This window comes from Schistocerca gregaria, chromosome 10 (assembly GCF_023897955.1).
Source record: "Schistocerca gregaria isolate iqSchGreg1 chromosome 10, iqSchGreg1.2, whole genome shotgun sequence".
Lineage (NCBI taxonomy): Eukaryota > Metazoa > Arthropoda > Insecta > Orthoptera > Acrididae > Schistocerca > Schistocerca gregaria.
Genome location: NC_064929.1, coordinates 130,067,551 through 130,083,067, shown reverse-complemented (window position 1 = coordinate 130,083,067; position 15,517 = coordinate 130,067,551). Strand labels below are relative to the sequence as shown.

At 40.0% G+C, this 15,517-nt stretch overlaps 1 protein-coding gene across 1 annotated transcript in view; it reads left to right on the top strand.

The window, feature by feature from the left end:
• Positions 1 to 15,517, top strand: part of LOC126293189 (Y+L amino acid transporter 2-like) — a 94,738-nt gene that overhangs the window by 28,569 nt on the left and 50,652 nt on the right. Inside the window, exons 2-3 of the mRNA XM_049986307.1 lie at positions 9,890 to 10,068; positions 12,373 to 12,595. Of these exons, the coding sequence (XP_049842264.1) occupies positions 9,912 to 10,068; positions 12,373 to 12,595 (380 nt within the window). The 5' untranslated portion in view covers positions 9,890 to 9,911. The remainder of the gene's footprint in view (positions 1 to 9,889; positions 10,069 to 12,372; positions 12,596 to 15,517) is intronic.

Genomic DNA, 15,517 nt, shown 5'->3' with positions numbered 1-15,517 from the left:
AAAGTGACCTGTTGCTAAATTACATACAAAAACAACCACTATTTCAGTATACATATAATTCGAAAACGATGCTTTGCTGATTAACATTGTTCTTAAGTGAGAAACATAATATAAATGTGAAATTAATACTGTAACTAATCGAAAGAAATGTAGCACATGGTCAGGATGTACCAGTAAACCTATCAGTATAAAATTACTACAGCAAATTAAATAGAACATAAAAATAAAGTATGTTAATTGAATCTCCAATATATGTTAGCATTAAAATTCAGGCACTAGTTGATTTGTTATAAACAAATTTAGAAATGTAATTGTTACCTGTAACATAATTAGTCAGAAAATGTTATATTAACTCGTAACTAAGTTGAAAATAGGTTCACCTTGTTCAGCACTAAGATTGTACATTTTTAGCAATGTGTAGCTCATATTCGGTTTAACTTTTAATTGTGACTTTACATAAAATTGTAATTTTCATTGTAGGTAATTGTTAACAAAAGTATAAATAGAGGTCACGCAGGCGCCTTGGAGCACTCGTTTTTTGGCTAGGGTTGCGACAAATGTGTTGTAGGATCACTCGTTTGTTGATTGTTGTGAACTCTGTGTCGTTTGGTGTCAACTTTGGGTACATGTGATGTAACCGGTACAGTTCACCAGGCTCGGACACCAGAGTCCTGGAAATATATTGGTATTAAAACTGCACTGTACTTTGGAATTTATTTGGGAGTCTTCTGCAATCCTTTTCATAGGTTGCACAGTGACAAGACATGAATCCAGGAATTTTACAAAACCCCAAGAACTAAACAGCTCTCAACGTTGGTAGAATTGACGTGAAAACAACAGCGTATTGACTGGGCATTTCACTCAAAACGTTTGCAACACAGAGGTGGGAAAATATAAACATCTCAAGGCATATAGACAGCATTTTTCAGTCATTTTATTTGTAATTGGAATAGGAAAGGAGATGACTACTAGTGATACAAAGTACCCTCCGCCCACGCTGTGTACGGAGGCTTGTGGAGCATTGATGCAGATGTAGAAAACTGGGACAACAAGAAAAGTGGGCTGCTACGAGTGGACAGCCAGTGTGTCACTGAAGCTGAAAAAGCTGCTGAAAGCATGGCAGAGGAGGCTATAACGACAAAGAAAAGAAGTGAAACTAAACTAAAGAAGAAGAGGACACTCAGAATGAAGGTTATGGAGGTGGAATATTTTGACATGTCATTGAGAAGCAATTTACATGCAAATCTTAAGTTTAAAAGTTCCTGTCAGTAGTATTTTTGCGTACTTAGTTATCATTATCTCATCCGAAATTGAAGCTGCAAGAACAAAAGTTTGAATGAATGATAATATAAAGCTTGCCTACACAGTGAACCACATTATTCAGCAGCGTGTTAAATATTTTAAGTGGAGCATGTCATATGTTCTTAAATTATCAGGAGAAAAAAAATTTACTTCTAAAAAACATGTTTTAAAAGTACACTAAACAAGAAATTGGCAAATACTCTTGATTTACTATGTCAACAAGTTAATAATTAAAACAACAAAATTTGTTTTGACATTTTGTTTTGAATTGTGTGGAAATACAGTGTACCTAAAAGGAAAATTACACGTAATTCATTATGCAAGAAAAAATCAGTATTCATCCCCTAATTATTCCACAGTTTTTACATTTTTTCATGTGGGTCACTATATACTAATTATTTGGTTATAATTTCATTCCAGTACCTTTGAAATTTTTTTTGAATTATTCAATTTTAGAATACTAGTAAAAACTGTAGGCCATAATGTTTGTGTTCCCTTAATTACATACTGATCATAAACTTTTCTCTTCGAATACATCAGATTTTTTAGTTTGAAAATCTGTATTTATTTTACTAGTAGCACTTTACTGAGGGAGGTGATGCAGTGATAAGCACACTGGACTTGGATTCAGGAGGACAGCAGTTGAAAGCTGCATCTAACCATCCCGATTTAGGTTTTCCACAGTTGCCCTAAATTGTTCGATGATAAAATGGAAACGGTTGCTCTGAAAAGGGTGGAGCCAATTTGGCATCCTATTCTTGAAACACTCTTGAGTGTCTGCCCCGTCTATAATGACATTGATGTCGACAGGACACTAAACACTCTTCTTCCTTTCTTCTTGCAGCTAGTTTTTATTCTTCTTATTCTTACTCTTAATGTCAATGTACTCATTGCCTTTGTGTGGCCTCAATATGTAATCTTGCCAACTGATTCTGTATCTTCAGTGTTAATTTATACTGTTTGCAAAGATGCTGAAAACCCATTGATCCTTATGAGATGAATTCTTGGCTATGTCAGGTATCTATTCCCCATTGTACTAACTGGACTTAAAGTCTGTGATGATGAAAACCTAAATTCTTCACACGACTATCTTTGTGAAAGATTACTTAATAATTAATCTTGTAGTAATCTTTTCTTCAAAATAATTTTAGAAAGTCACGAATGATCGTTAGCTCTGTCTCGAGCGTGTGCTAAGTTCACAGTAACAGTAACTCTTATTAAATAATAGTTTCGACGTTATTATATGCCTTCTTGTCTCGAGTTTTCTTTGAAGACTGCTATAGTTTATTGTGCACCTACATCTTTTCTCTGCCACCTATAGCAGAGTGCATGGCAGGTGGTACATCCCATTGTACTTAGGTTATTAAGCCTACTTCCCGTTCAATTCACGTGTGGATCATGGGGAGAATGATTCTTTAAATGGCTCTGCATGTGCTGTAATTAATCTTGTCATCACAATCCCTATGCGGGCAATACATAGGGGGTTCCTTAGCAATCGACTTAGCATTAGTAGCTCCTTGCAGCACCTGTTGTGACACGGGCACGTCTACTGCCAAACCCCGACTGCCAAACATTGCCCGAGGATTACCTCAGACAAATATTAAAACAGAAAACAAATCTCTGAACTAATAAGGAATATTCTATGTATCACAAGGATACACAAATGTACAATTAAAAAGTTTAAAGTAAAACTGATTGACACACTTATATTCTGGCTTATTAATAAGGTGTTGGACCCTCATTTTCCTGTAACACAGCTGCAATTCTTCTTGCAATACTGGCATATAATGATTGTATAGTCTCCAGTGGAATGTTATGCCATTCTTTGATCAGAACCTCTTCTAACTCCTGTAGTGACAAGGGAGGCGGAAATCTGCTCTGGAGTCTGTACGCCAATACCGCCCACAAGTGTTCAATAATGTTAAAGTCTGGGGACTGTGCTGGCCAGGGAAGACACTAAAGTTAATTTGCTTGCTTGTCATATGATGATTTTACTGTCCTGGCTGTGTGAATGGGTGCATTATTGTCCTGAAATATGGCATCATTGTTGGGGAACAACATTCGAAGCGTGTCAAACTGATCATCAATGTTCACATAATCATTATGGCTGCCCACACCATCACACTTCTATCTTCATGCTTAACCGTTGGAATCAAGCAATGAGGATTCTAGGCTTCTTTTGGCATTCTCCAGTCGTAAACCCAGCCTGTTGTTGGAAATAACAAAAATATTGAGTCATCAGGCCATATGCTGTGTTTCCACTGATTGGCCGTTCAGGATTTACGCTCCCAACACCATGTTTTATGCTTCTTTGCGTTGGTTGTTGTTGCTAATTGTTCGGTACAGCAGCTCGTCCACGACTGTTTGCTTTATGGAGTTCTTGGCAGACAGTGTTGATAGTACCAGTCTCAAAGATGGCCATTGAGTTCTGCAGTCACTTTAGCCGCCGTTGTTTTGTGTTGTTTTGACACAATTTGTGTTGGCGTACGACGATCTCTGTCATTTAGTTTTGATTTACGCCCACTGTTACATGTTCACGATGATGTCTTTCCATGTTTTGTGTAGGCTGTCATGACTGGAAACAGTTGCTCTTGAAACATTCAATAAGTTGGCTGTCTTGGTTACGGATGTACCACCTAATTGGCCCCCCCACAATCTGTCCTCATTGGATCTCTGTTAGGTCTTTCATTGCACGTGGACGTCAGCCTCTGAATGCAAATTTGCAGTGTGCACTACTCATAAACAATCTGCACTAATGCCTGCTCCGTACTGAGTACCCACAGTCCAGCACGACATGTGCCTCGTCTGCATTGTTGATCGTCATACACAACCATCCCATTCCTACCACTGTTCACATTATTTTGCCCATTACATATATGTAATAGCATAATGGATAGCCTGCTAGCTTCTGACCTGAGAAGGTGAGGTAGAGATGGATCGAATCCTCACATAGAAGGTGAGGTAGAGATGTATTGAATCCATACAGAGAAGGTGAGGTAGACCTGCATTGAATCCACGCAATGTGTTGTTAATGACTGTGACTTGGGCACTGGCCAGTCTTAGTGTGTACTTTAGGTAGGTCAACACTTTATATCTTAGACTATATGGTACACAAAGGGTTAAAATACCATCACACACAAAACAAAGCTTACACAATTCAGAGAGAGGTGACACACGAGACTTCCCTGTTACAGTGATGACAGGAATGGCATCTGTCTGTAAAGAAATAAAATATATTTGCCAAAACTTGAGTACTGCATAGCCTGTACTTGACAGGGTAAACACTAAAAAAAGGAGGTTGATTTACCCTATAAATAGATAATGGTGCATCGAAATACCCATCGACAGCAACATCAGGTATGCAGCTGGTTTTGTGACATCCTACTAGTTGTTAACCAGGAGCAAATTACATAGTATCATCTGTGTGCTTTGGTAGCTCAGTTTTTGAATGTCTGCGTGTTAATTTAATAGACACAGTTCTAGAGTTCTTGTTTGTGTCTGAAAGTAAACCAATTTTGAGATATTTTTGCAAGTTCCTAAGTAGGAGCAAATTATTTAGTCTCACCTGTGTGCTTTGGTAGTTTAGTGTTTGAACCACTGCATGTTAATCTAATCTATTGGACACAGTTGTTGCATATCCATCAGTGTGTACAGTAGATGTCTGCAGTGTGTTGGTAGTCCATTGTTTGCCTGTGTTGTGGTGTTTACCATGGTTTGTATTATTGATAGGGACTGTGATTAATGTGTGTGGATGTGATCCGAAATGGTGTCACTTCGCTCTGAACTCCAGGCTGTGTTGGCTTCAGTTACACAGCACGAGGCTGCAGTAGATGGGCATCACTGTTGTGGATTGACCTGAGGATCTGACGGATGTCTATCACGACCAGCAAGTCTGCCGATTGGTCCACATAACTGGGCAGCCCAGTTACTGCTTGCATTGAGGGTGATGACCCTCTCACATTTGGTAGATGTGGCAGCTGGCGAAAAACTTGTCGGGGTGGCCGGGGGCCGCTGCAGTTAGTCTGATCCAGCTATTGTCTCTGGCTGACAGTGTCCCTATGACAGATACAATCCCTAGTCCTGTTTCAGAGGAAACCTCCCGAACTGCAAGATCTGGATAGTCACAGAAGGTGGGATTACTGGTTGTTGGGAATGTCAATGTTAGGTGTGTTATGGGCCTCTTAGACATATGGCTCCCAAGAAGGGGAAGGAAGCCATTGTGCACTCCATATGCATACCAGTTGGAGTCATTGCAGACAAGGAGTGGGTCCTTCCAGACACCATGAAGAGCACAAGATGCAGTCAACTGTAGAGGTGGCTCATATCAGTACAAATGATGTGTGTCGCTTTGGATCAGAAGAGATTCTCCCTGGTTTCGAGCGGCTATCAGATGTAGTAAAAGTGCGAGATGAAAGCAAAGTTCACCATTTGCAATGTGGTCACAGAACCGATCGTGGACAGAGCCTAGTGGAGGGCCTGGATCGGAGGCTCAGACAGTTCTGTGATCGTTGTGATATTGTAGGCTGTAGATTCCTCAACTTGGGTCATAGGGTGGTGGGATTTCAGGTTCTGCTAAATAGGTCAGGAGTCCATTACACGCAGGAGGCAGCTACACAGATAGCAGAGACTGTAGTGTGCATTGGATGTTTTTTAAGGTTAGAAGGTCTTGGGAAAACACAAAAAGGGCTTCAGTCTCAAAGAGTGGAGGTTGAATACATTGGCCTAGGAACCATTGGTATAATAGCTGTAAATTGTGTTAGCTGTGTTGGGAAAGTACCAGAGGTCCAAGTGTTAATAGAAAGCACTGATATTCCAGTATTTTTAGGCACTGAAAGCGGGCTAAAGCCGGGGATAATTTCAGCCAAAATTTTTGCGAAGGACCTAATGATGATCAGAAAGGATAGGCTAAATACAGCTGATGGTGGTGTGCTGTTGCTTTTAGAAGTGGTTTGTCTTATAGTGAAATTGAAATAGATAATTCCTGTGGGTAGAGTTCATTCTTGGCAATTGGAATAAAATAATAATTGGCTCCTTTTACCAACCTCCCAACTTAGATGTCACAATTGCTGAAAGGTAAATAAATAAAAAAAAAACAATTTGTCTAACTTTGGATACATACACAACTCGTACAGTCATAGTTGGTGGTGGCTTCAATTTACCCCCGATATGACAGTGAAAATTCATGTTTAAATCTGGAGGTACACATAAAGCATCATTGGAAATTGTTCTAAACACATTCTCTAAAAGTTATTTCATGCAGGTAGTTCATGAGCCCACTTGAATAGTAAACAGTTGTGAAAACACTTGATCTCTTAGCAACAAATAATCCTGAGCTAATCACAAGCATGAAAACAGATAAGAGGATTAGTGAACGCAGGTTATCGTAGCGAGGCTGAATACCGTGGCTCCCAACCCACCAAGAATGAACAAAAAAATTATTTATTCAAAACAGCAGATAAAAATTTACTTGATGCCTTCCTGAGAGACAACCTCCACTCCTAACAAATTAAGAATGTACCCTTAAAAGTAGACCAAATGTGGCTTAAGTTCAAAGAAATATAAGTCTTAGCAGTTGAGAGATTTATTCTAAATAAAGTAACAAACGATGGATCTGATACCCCGTAATATGCACAACAGGTCAGAACACTGTTGTAGAAACAGTGAAGAAAGCATGCAAAATTTAAACGAATGTAAAATCCCCAGTTGGTGATCTTTTATAGAAGCTCAAAATTTAGTGCGGTCTTCAATGTGAGATGATGATATTCTTCTCAGGTATGCAGCCGGATCATAACGTCTTCATGACACAATATTTCCGCGGTCCAACTGGCCGCCATCTTCAGGTGAGAGTGCTGGTGCACGATCTCGCCGGAACTGAGATGTGCAATGTGAGATGCTTCTAATAGTTTCCACAACAAAACTTTTGTCTCAAAACCTAGCATAAACTCCAGGGAGATTCTGTTTATATGTGAATTATGCTAGCGACGACACACAATCAATGCTTTCTCTGTACGATAGCAATGGAAATACTACGCTGACTGTGCTGCTAAAGCAGAGTATTAAATACAACCTCCTGAAATTCCTTCACCATTTGATGAAGTAAATATTCTGGTATTTGAATCAAGAACAGCTGCCAACATGAGTAACTTAGAAGTAGTTATTCTCGGAGAAGTGAAGCAACATAAATCACTCAATAAAAGCAAGTCCTCTGGTCCAGACTGTACATCAGTTAGGTTCCTTTCAGAGTATGATGATGCAATGGCTCCATGTACAACTGCTCACTCAACGAAAGAGCCGTACCCAAAGACACAGATCACACCAATATTCAAGAAAGGTAGTAGGAGTAATCAACTAAATTTCAGGGCCATATCATTAACGTTGATATGCAGCGGGGTACAGTGTGTTTGAGCAATTGTCTTGAAGAGAACTGTCAATTGACACACACTCAACATCAACATGGATTTAGAAAACATCATTCTTGTGAAACAACTAGCCCTTTACTCATATGAAGTGTTGAGTGCTATTGACAATGGATTTGAAATTGATTCTGTATTTCTAGATTTTCAGAATGCTTTTGACACTATGCTTCATAAGCGAGTTGTAGACAGATTCCTTGCTTATGGGGTATTGTCAGACTGGATTCATGAATTCCATTCAGAGAGGTCACAGTTTGTACTAACTGACAGAAGGTCACTGAGTAAAACAGAAGTGATTTCTGATGTTCTCCAAAATAGTGTTGTAAATGCTATACAGTCCATTATGTGTATAAATGATTTAGAAGACAATCTGAGCAGCTGTCTTAGGTTTCTGCAGATGATGCTGTTGTTTGTCTTGTAAAGTCATCAGAAGATCAGAACCAATTTCAAAATATACCTGTATGATGTGTAATTGGCAGTTGACTCTAAATTTTTAAAAAAAGTGTGAAGTTATCCACATGAGTGCTAAGAGGTATCCATTAAACTTTGCTTACACAATAAATCGGTCAAATGTAAAAGCTGTAAATTCAGCTAAATACCTAAGAATGACAATTACGAACAACTTAAATTGGAAAGAACACACAGAAAAATGTTGTGGGGAAGACAAACCAAAGACTCCATTTTATTGGCGGAACACTTAGAAGATGCAACAGAGCTACGAAAGATATTGCCTAAACTACACTTGTCCGTCCTCTTTTGGAGTACTGCTGTGTGGTGTGGAATCATTACCAGATAGGATTAACAGCGTAAATCAGGAAACTTCAAAGAAGAGCAGCATGTTTTGTATTATTGAGAAATAGAACAGTATGTCACAGACATGATGTAGGATATGGGATGGACATCATTAAAACAAAGGCGTTTCTTTTTGCAGCAGGATCTTCTCACAAAGTTAAAATCAACAACTTTCTCCTGCAAATGCTAAATTTTTTTGTTGACTCCAACATAGGGTGAAACGATCATCACAATAAAATAAGGGAATTCAGAGCTTGCGCGGAAAGATATAGGTGTTCGTTTTATCCGCGCACTTTTTCAGAGCGCATTAATAGAGAATTATTGTGAAGGTGGTCCGATGGACACTCTGCAGCCACTTAAGTGTGGTTTGCAAAATATCCATGCAGATATAGATGGTTGCTCGTTCATTAGGCTACACTACACGTCATTCTGTTACCACAACTTTTTTTTGCATTCACATCCTTTGACTTTATCAACTCACAATCATATTACCATTTTCCGATTGAACCTTGTTTTTGGGCTACAATATATATAGTCACTCACCACAGCCAAAATTTCGAGAGGGTGGGCGGCCCATTATTACTCTCTAGCTGATATATTATTCTCATCTATTAATAATAAAAATGTAAAGCCATTGTCTCTGTCTCTCTGTTTGAACACTCTAATTTCCAAAACTACTCAATGAATTTTCGTGAGGTTTTTGCAGCTAACTGTAGTGTAGCTTGGGGCAACATATAGGGTATATTTCATAAAAATCGGATCACAGAAATAAGATATCGCAATAAAAATTTTGTCTGAAATACTCTGTTCAGCTAAGTACTTCTCATATTTAATCATCACACTGTAGTACACCAAAGAACCGATAGATGGCACTGTTAGATTCGTAATACACCAAAGAAGTGATAGATGGCGCTATTAATTTTATTGTACTCGGTGACTCCAGCATCTTGGGCCCAAGATGCTGGAGTTGGCAGTCATGTATGCATGCGTTGCTTTTGCTTGTGTATATGAATGGTGGTGTTTCTCCTTTGCTGGTGAAGATTGTGGCTGAAACATTTATGTAAGTGTCTTTTAATTGTACTTGTCTGCAACTTACCATGTCTTCCTGACAGTAAGTACCATTTGTCTTTTTCTACATTGTTGATAAATTTAGTAGGTAAATTTAGTCAGTTTACAGATGCTCTCTAACAACAAAGTGGCAAATACAGACCTCTTCATTATTTGTCTGATATATCCACCGTATCATCAGCACTCTTCTGTAGCAGCACATTTCTTGTATGCACTGTCCATGTTGCATTTCTGTGTAATGGTGCACTCGGGATAATTGCTTTGTAACACTACATGTCTACAAAAGTTACATAAATGTTTAAAATTGTGTGCAGAAAACGCATCCAGTGAGGGAAGATGACTACCACGCCGATGCTGAACTCCCCCGTGGAGGTGGGTGCCACGACACCTGTCGGTGGGCAGAAACCGGAAGTCCACGAAAACGTCCACCTCAAGAAGCAGCTGGGGCTCCTCGAGGGAGTCGCCATCATCCTGGGAATCATTTTTGGTTCGGGTAAGGTCATATTTTCAACAATCATATCTCTGTTATCACTGCAGGTAATTTTTAAATTGGGAGCAGACCGCACTCATCTTCAGCAGGTGAGATTCTCTGAGTACTGCCAGTAGGAATATTTAAATGGTGTGGAAACTTGTCAACAACACCTGGGAAATAATGTATTCTCAGTGAAATTGGATTTACTGAAAATGTCAGGGAAAACTTAAGGAAGTCTGATAGTCTAAGTGGAGTCCGCAGCTCCTGGTCTCGCGGTCACGTTCTCGCTTCCCGAGCACGGAGTCCCGGGTTCAATTCCCAGCGAGGTTGGGGTTTTCACCTGCCTCGAGATGACTGGGTGTTTGTCGTGTCCTCATCGTTTCAGCATCATTCACGAAAGTGGCGAGATTGGACTGAGCAAAGGTTGGGAATTAGTACGGATGCTGATAACCGCGCAGTTGAGTGCCCCACAAACCAACTATTATTATCATCATCTGATAGTCTAAGTGGAGTCACTGTTTGTTCACGAAATGTGTGATACCACCCAAAGATTGAGGTTCAGTACCAAAGTCGGCAACTCGTGTCACTACCACAGATGTTTCTCAGTGCAGATTGCATTAAGACCTCCCAAACGACAGGCGGCATCGGAGCTACACTCTCGCTCAGTGCCATCGATGTGGCGGAGATACAACCAAGCAGAGGAACGTTCTCTCCAGTTTCTGACCTCTGATCGAGAAGACGAAATAGACTAGTTATGGCTTGTGTGCTAATAGTGTCTTAGGTGGAACTGTACTTTTGAACACTGAGAATTTTGTAACCCAAGAGAAGTGTTTAGTAAATTACTAAAAGAACACATTGTCTGTTGTAGGCTGTATTGTGATTTATTAAAATCGTGCTATTATCTAATTTTGGCAATTGGCCATTATCGAGCACATTTGTTATGTCGACCATTACATATTGTGCTCATCACATTCTTTTATGCCACGTATAACTACATCTACATAGATAATCCGCAAGCCACCGTATAGCGTGTGGCGAATGGTACCCTATACCAGTACTTGTCAGTTCCCTCCTGTTTCACTCACAAATAAAGTGATTGCCTCACCGGTGCCAGCATCTAAAGGCAGGTCGTGACACTAACACTACAGACAACGCAAAACCTGCGATGTGCAGTCTGAGCATCATTCCTGTAAAGCCAGGTATCCACACAGGAAATAGTTTTTTATGTGCACTGCCTGAAATAGTGAAAGTTTAATTATAAGCACACTGTACTTCCTAAGGCTTCAATATTTCGGAAGGACACAGAGGAAGTAGAGTAAAATTTTATTTGTAGATAATATTGTGAAACATGTTGTCAGAGGACTGACACACAGTTCCCATATGAAATGTGTTTTGTTTAGTATTGTTAAGGAAAATTGTCTTCTAAGCTACATTTTTAACCTTTTTTTTTACTAGGTTCAGTTCTGTCAGCACACAGTCGGACGTGAGACTTTCTTTTTGGTACCCTAGTGAGAGACTGTTGACAATGAATCTGTACATTTGTCTAATTATTGGTTGCACTGACACTACGTGTTAATACAATAATTTGCAGACTTGCTAGCTGTAGCTTCAAAGTTAAGCGAGTGTGTGTAAGCTTCACCTTCCAGACCACACCTCCAGTGCTGCGCAGTGGTAGTTTAGGCTGGAGCCCCCACCATTACCATTGTATGTTCCACTACCACACCATATGTGTTTAAATAATAGCCAGCGTACTCTCTACTCCCTCTATGCCAAGCGCTCGTAAAAATGCAAACATTTACTATGCCTGGTGGCAGTATTTCCCTATACTAACATTGAAAAAAGTAGGGAAGTAGTGACTGCTTCTGTTCTTGAACATCATCTCTCTCTCTCTCTCTCTCTCTCTCTCTCTCTCTCTCTCTCTCTCTCACTCACTCACTCACACACACACACACACACACACACACACACACACACACACACACACACACACACACAGAACATAATTCTCACTGAAATATGCTTTGAAGCTTGTCTACAACAGTAAAAAAATCTTTGTACATTTCTTTCCACTAACTGTCCATCTGTGAAGTTCGGTTTTCTATGAAATAGTAAATACTCAGTACTATTTTCAGGTTTTCATCTTCCATTTAATACATGCTACATGTTGTGAAATGGTTTCTAACTTGTATTAGTTTCTTTGCTCACTGTGTACAATGTTTCCATTTGTTTAGGAATTTTAACACTATAAATATGCTGTTATTGTATCAGTCTAGTCTGTAAAGGTTCAAGTCTCCAATAATAGTCTGTGTATGGCATTCTGTGCAGGGATATTCATCTCCCCAAAGGGTGTGATCCAGGACATGGGCTCTGTTGGTGGCTCGCTGATCGTCTGGACCCTGTGTGGTCTCCTGTCAATGATCGGAGCTCTCTGCTACGCAGAACTCGGGACATCTATCCCCAAGTCTGGTGGCGATTATGCTTATATTCACGAAGCATTTGGCCCACTGCCGGCGTTCTTGTATCTCTGGGATGCGATTTTAATTTTTGTGTAAGTGAAGTTATTGATCAGTTGACATTTTAGTGTATGTAATAATATTGATGATAAAAATTGTGTGCCCTTATACTAGCATTTTTAGTTAGTTCCAGCAACACTATGTGCAATGAGTTAGCATGAAGCAAAAAGCAATAGCTACTAGAAAAATTTACAGGTGTAGCTGCAGAAACACTAAAAACAATGAAAAATGTCAAATGTCGCCTTTCTCTACCGCGCCGCCAGCAGTTTGCGTGGTAAAGCACCCCTGTTGTCACGCCATGGGTAAACAGTATCTCATGATGTCGCAGTTTTTCATTAGCTCTAAAAGGAAGTTATATTTTCTGCTGTTGAAGTATTCTACAGTTGTGAGGTATTGTGAACGAGTGTTTGGTGTTGGCGCTGCATTTTAATAATAGTGCAGCATGTCTGAGGATGAGATTCGTAATAAAAGTGGTCATCCAAGAACACGATCATCGGCTGTGAAGATGAAGTTCTGATGCAAAATATTCATCCAAATCTGACAAAGCAATGACATGGCAGAATACCAATTGGTTGTGATGGATAAAGTTCCAACAATGCAGCAGAGGAAAGTGGCTATTTTTCTCTGGGTACAAAGAAATGTTTGATTGGATAAAGTTGAATCTAGCTTGTGTAAGGCGAAGTTAATGAAACTTGTAGTACTGTACAAGCCAAAAGCTCCAGTTCGACAAACTGGCTAAAGCTAAAGGACATAGTTTATCAGGTTTCGTCCATATTATGCTCATCTAAATCCGACTGAGTATATATGAGGCTAGGTGAAACGCAATGACGCAAAAAAATAAACAAGAAATTTAGGCTCAGTAAGGTTGAAATGCTGACAAAAGAATTCATTGCAAATGTTACATCACAGGACTGGTGTCAAGCTGTCAGCCATACCAAGAATGTAGTTGAGGAGATATGGATTCACAAGGGACTGTGTCGAGTTTTGAGTAATACGTCACTTTTCTTGTTGCTGTGTTCACAACTACTGCTTTTGCCTAAACACAGCAGAACAGAGTTTACAGATATACGTCTCAGTAACATTCTATTGCAGTTGAAATAGTGATAAAATTCTAAAACAGCTTATTATTAAACTTGGAACGGAGGAAGAGACATATAATCAGTTATGAAGCAGCCCATTCTCAGTATAAAAATAAATATGCATCTTCTTCATTTACATTGTTGCAAAACCCACAGCAATTTTTGTTTCAAAGGCTACTGATGGTCCTTGACAATTGCGTTACTTATTTAAAGACATCTGTTGTTGCTTGAATAGCGCAGTGTTTTGCATATTAATCAAATGGCAAAATACTCTACTCTTTGCGTGTTGTCATTCGCCAAAATCTTGTTTCAATATCTTAGACCATTTATGAGGTACGAGGGATTTATGAATATTTCATTCTGGCCTTTTCACTGGCGTGTGTATTTGTTACGGAGACCTTTACACACATTCCATTTTTCTGGACATTGGAGATAGAGATATCCTTCGAGGTTTAATGAATAATTCAATATGTTATCTAAATTTTATATGCAGCAACATGTGACCTCGCGCATACCAAATGCAAATTCATAGCTATCTCTATTTTCCACTACAACCCTTAAGAATTTCTCACAGTAGTTTAGCTAATACTGAAGTTTCACAATAAGTATGATCATTAACAAAATAATAGGTAGTTCATCATGAAGCTGATGAATGAAGTTATAAGGTGTACGAGACTCAGAGTTTATTACTGTATAGTTTGTCTAAAATCGTTTGAGAAAGATTGCAGATTGGCCAGCTCGGGCGGCTGACACGTTACGCACAGAGCAGGCCTGGCGTTATAGTCGCCTGCTGAGGGCGCCCAGCACACGCTAGCATCTAAGATTTCCTCCACTCGATCCGTAATGAACAGTCAAAATGTTGCAACTAATTTTAAACACACTGTAAGATGGAATGTCATGTTGAGCTGAGTGGGTAAAGGGTGAGAGAGGTGAGAGAGAGAATAGGAGATGGGGTGAGTAGTAAGCACCTCTGATGGAGGCAGCCGTTTGCTGGCTAGGGATGTGGGAGTGAGACACAGCAGTTGCACAGGCTAGGAATGTGGTGCACACATCCCAGATCTTGAGGGGAGTGGCACACGATGGTGACAATATGTGAGGATAGGACAGGGGAGGGAAACTATTGGGTGAAGGGTGTGGAGACAGTGGGTTGAACGAGAGTTGTGGCCAGGAGGGTTACAGGAGCAAAGGATATGTTGTAAGGCTAACTCCTGTCTGCTTAGTTCAAAAAAGCTGGTGGTGGAGGGAAGGATCTGCATGATCCGGATTGTGAAGCAGCCACTGAACTCGAACACATTGTGGTCGGCAGTGTTGTGCTGTTGGGTGGTCAACTCTGTCATCAGCTATAGTATTGGTGGTGGCCATTCATTCTTGTAGATACGCGATTGGTGGTCATTCCTGATAAAATGCTGTGCAAAATTGTTGTGTAGTTGTTATGGCATGGCTGCTTTCAGATGTGGTCTTATCTCTGGTAGAATAGCATTTTGTGAGAGGACTGGAGTAGGTGGGTGGATTAGGCAGGTTTTGCACCTGGGTCTGCCATAGGGATGTGATTCCTGTGACAAGGGATTGGAAGTGGGAGTGATTTTGAGTTAGACCAGTGAGATTATTATGGACAGAGGTATAGTTGGAGCCATCAGAGAAGTGGTTAACATCCAGGTTGGTGACATGCTCTGTTGAGGAGGAGCAGGTGAAACAGGTGGGAGAGGTGGTGTTTAAGGTGTGAAGGAATGAGGATAGCTTGTCTTGACCGAGTCCAGATCGTGAAGATATCATGATTTAACTTGAACTGTGTGTGTGGGGGGGGGGGGGGGGCGTATTTTGGGAGGGTATAGAAGATTACTCTGTGACCAACAAACTGTTGATTCCTCCTGCCTATAC